Raw genomic sequence first — 2,007 nt, 5'->3', positions numbered from 1 at the left:
AAAAAAAAAACCTACAAAAGTAGGAGGCAAAGGTTATTGTAACACAGGATTTACACTACAGATAATTCTATCGAACTCAAGATTGTGTATTTAATTTAAAATCAAAAGCTACGTAAGAGATTATATTTACCCTTGAACAAAACCATCTTTTGCTTCATATGGCCTACTTAAAAAAGAATATTTGGTCAAAACGTCATCAGAAATATAAAGTAAATAAAATAAACTATCGTCTTACTTTATTAGTGTCTTGGTAAGTTCATTTCCTTCTACACTCATGGAGCCACGGTAAGCTTGGTTAATTTTAGAGTCCTTGGAATAAACTTCCTCTTTTGAAAGACGCACATACATCACCTCTAGCAGCTTATAATACCCCATTTTCTTGGTAACTTGTGTATCAAAAGTATGTTCATGGGACTAGAAACAAAGAAGCAGAATCTCAGAAGGAAATTTCCTGACTCTTGTCCTTTCTAATAGTTCCGCAGTTAAATTTCTTAGACAGCCTTCAGCTTACTTCTACCTTCTAAAACAGAGAAAAGAGCTGATGATACTAAAAGACTGACAGATTCTGAGTTCCCGTGTAGTGCAGTTACTAAAACTGGTCGGCCCATGCTTGTCTGGTGAGATCTCTTTACTACAACTTGCCTGAATTTTTATAGGGATACTGGAGGAAAATAAGCAGAGTACCAAGTGACAGCTCAGACTCATCACACATGTAAGCAAAACACACATTGCCATCATCCTTGGTGTCATTCATGAGTTTCTTTATACACCTCATTTTGGTGCCAACACTTACAGCAAAAAGAACATGGTGTGGGTGACTCTACATAGATCATAGTTTTAGCATTTTGTTTCAATAGCTATAACTAAACTTTGGCAATTTCAGCATCTTGCTCATCCTGCTGCCTGTGAACATGCACCAGGAAAACCATGGGACTGAAGAACTATAGCAAGAGGAGAGACCTTGACTGGCAACAAGATCATTGCATGCAACTATACTCTTAAATTGGAAAAAAGGCTGTAAACAGGGAAAGGAAGATATGTGCTCCTAATCCCTTGCTGAAGAACCTTTGCAATGATTACAGGTGTATTTCTTTCTCTAGAAGTAACGTACTTAATTTCAGAGCTTTCATTATGGAGCTTTCATGACTGAAAACCTCTCCCACCATATAGTAACAGGCTACAATTTTACATAGCTTTTATATTTCAATGTTACAATGGGTTTTTGCTTTTGAGAAACCCCTTCAGATATATACAGATAACGTTCCAACTTCAATTTTTACATACAGTAGATATGCAAACAAGCATTAACTCCAAAGGAACAATGTGTTGGGGAATAAATAAAAGTTTATCAGTAATAATCAAATTCTATAAGTGTTCTAGGATACAGAAACTAGAAATCAAACTGTTTTTATCAGTGCTTCATTCAAAGTTCAGCAAAATGTACACACCAACATCAACACTTTCTTAGAATTCCCTAACCTTAAATAAAAAAAAAAGTAATTCATACCTTTGTAAACCTGGAATTAAGTGTATCCATAGCCTCTACTATAATCTTGCCAAAGAATACTCTCAGTGCATCCAAGCTGCAGTGCCACAGGAGAGTGAGGAGGGAGCGATCCACAAACGCTTGGCGAGCAGCATTTGAAAGAAGCTCCTCACTTCGGAACATTTTGTGAACAGTGTCCAACAGTAGCACTTGCTTGTCAGTGGGGCTCCTAAACAAGAGGGAAATCTCAAAATGGAAACTCTTTCACCAGACTTCACTTATGTCTCACACCCTTAGGACATTTAGATTTTTTACTGACTGCATTCATGCCCTCTTGGGTTATCCTACAAGACATGCAAGATCTTGGCTGAACTACCAAATATTATGCATCCCTCAAAAAAGCCCACCTCTGCTTCTTAGTCTGCAAGAGATGGCAAACTTGTTTGTGTATCTTTAATAAATTAATACTAAAGGAAACATTAACCTTCTCAGTTCCTTTTCACTAAACAACCTAAAAAAAA

General features: G+C 36.7%; 1 protein-coding gene across 1 annotated transcript; it reads right to left on the bottom strand.

The window, feature by feature from the left end:
• Nucleotides 1–235: 235 nt before the first annotated feature.
• LOC115949402 (DNA-dependent protein kinase catalytic subunit-like) lies at nucleotides 236–1,715 on the bottom strand (the record flags this gene model as incomplete). Its single annotated transcript, XM_031065920.1, has 2 exons — nucleotides 236–414; nucleotides 1,508–1,715. Coding segments are annotated over 2 exons (387 nt in total), but the record flags the coding sequence as incomplete, so codon positions are not given.
• Between the last annotated feature and the right edge of the window lie 292 nt (nucleotides 1,716–2,007).

Source organism: Geospiza fortis, unplaced genomic scaffold (assembly GCF_000277835.1).
Source record: "Geospiza fortis unplaced genomic scaffold, GeoFor_1.0 C13680224, whole genome shotgun sequence".
NCBI classification, from domain to species: domain Eukaryota; kingdom Metazoa; phylum Chordata; class Aves; order Passeriformes; family Thraupidae; genus Geospiza; species Geospiza fortis.
The sequence above is the reverse complement of the archived record's forward strand: the minus strand, read 5'-3'. Positions and strand labels throughout refer to the sequence as shown.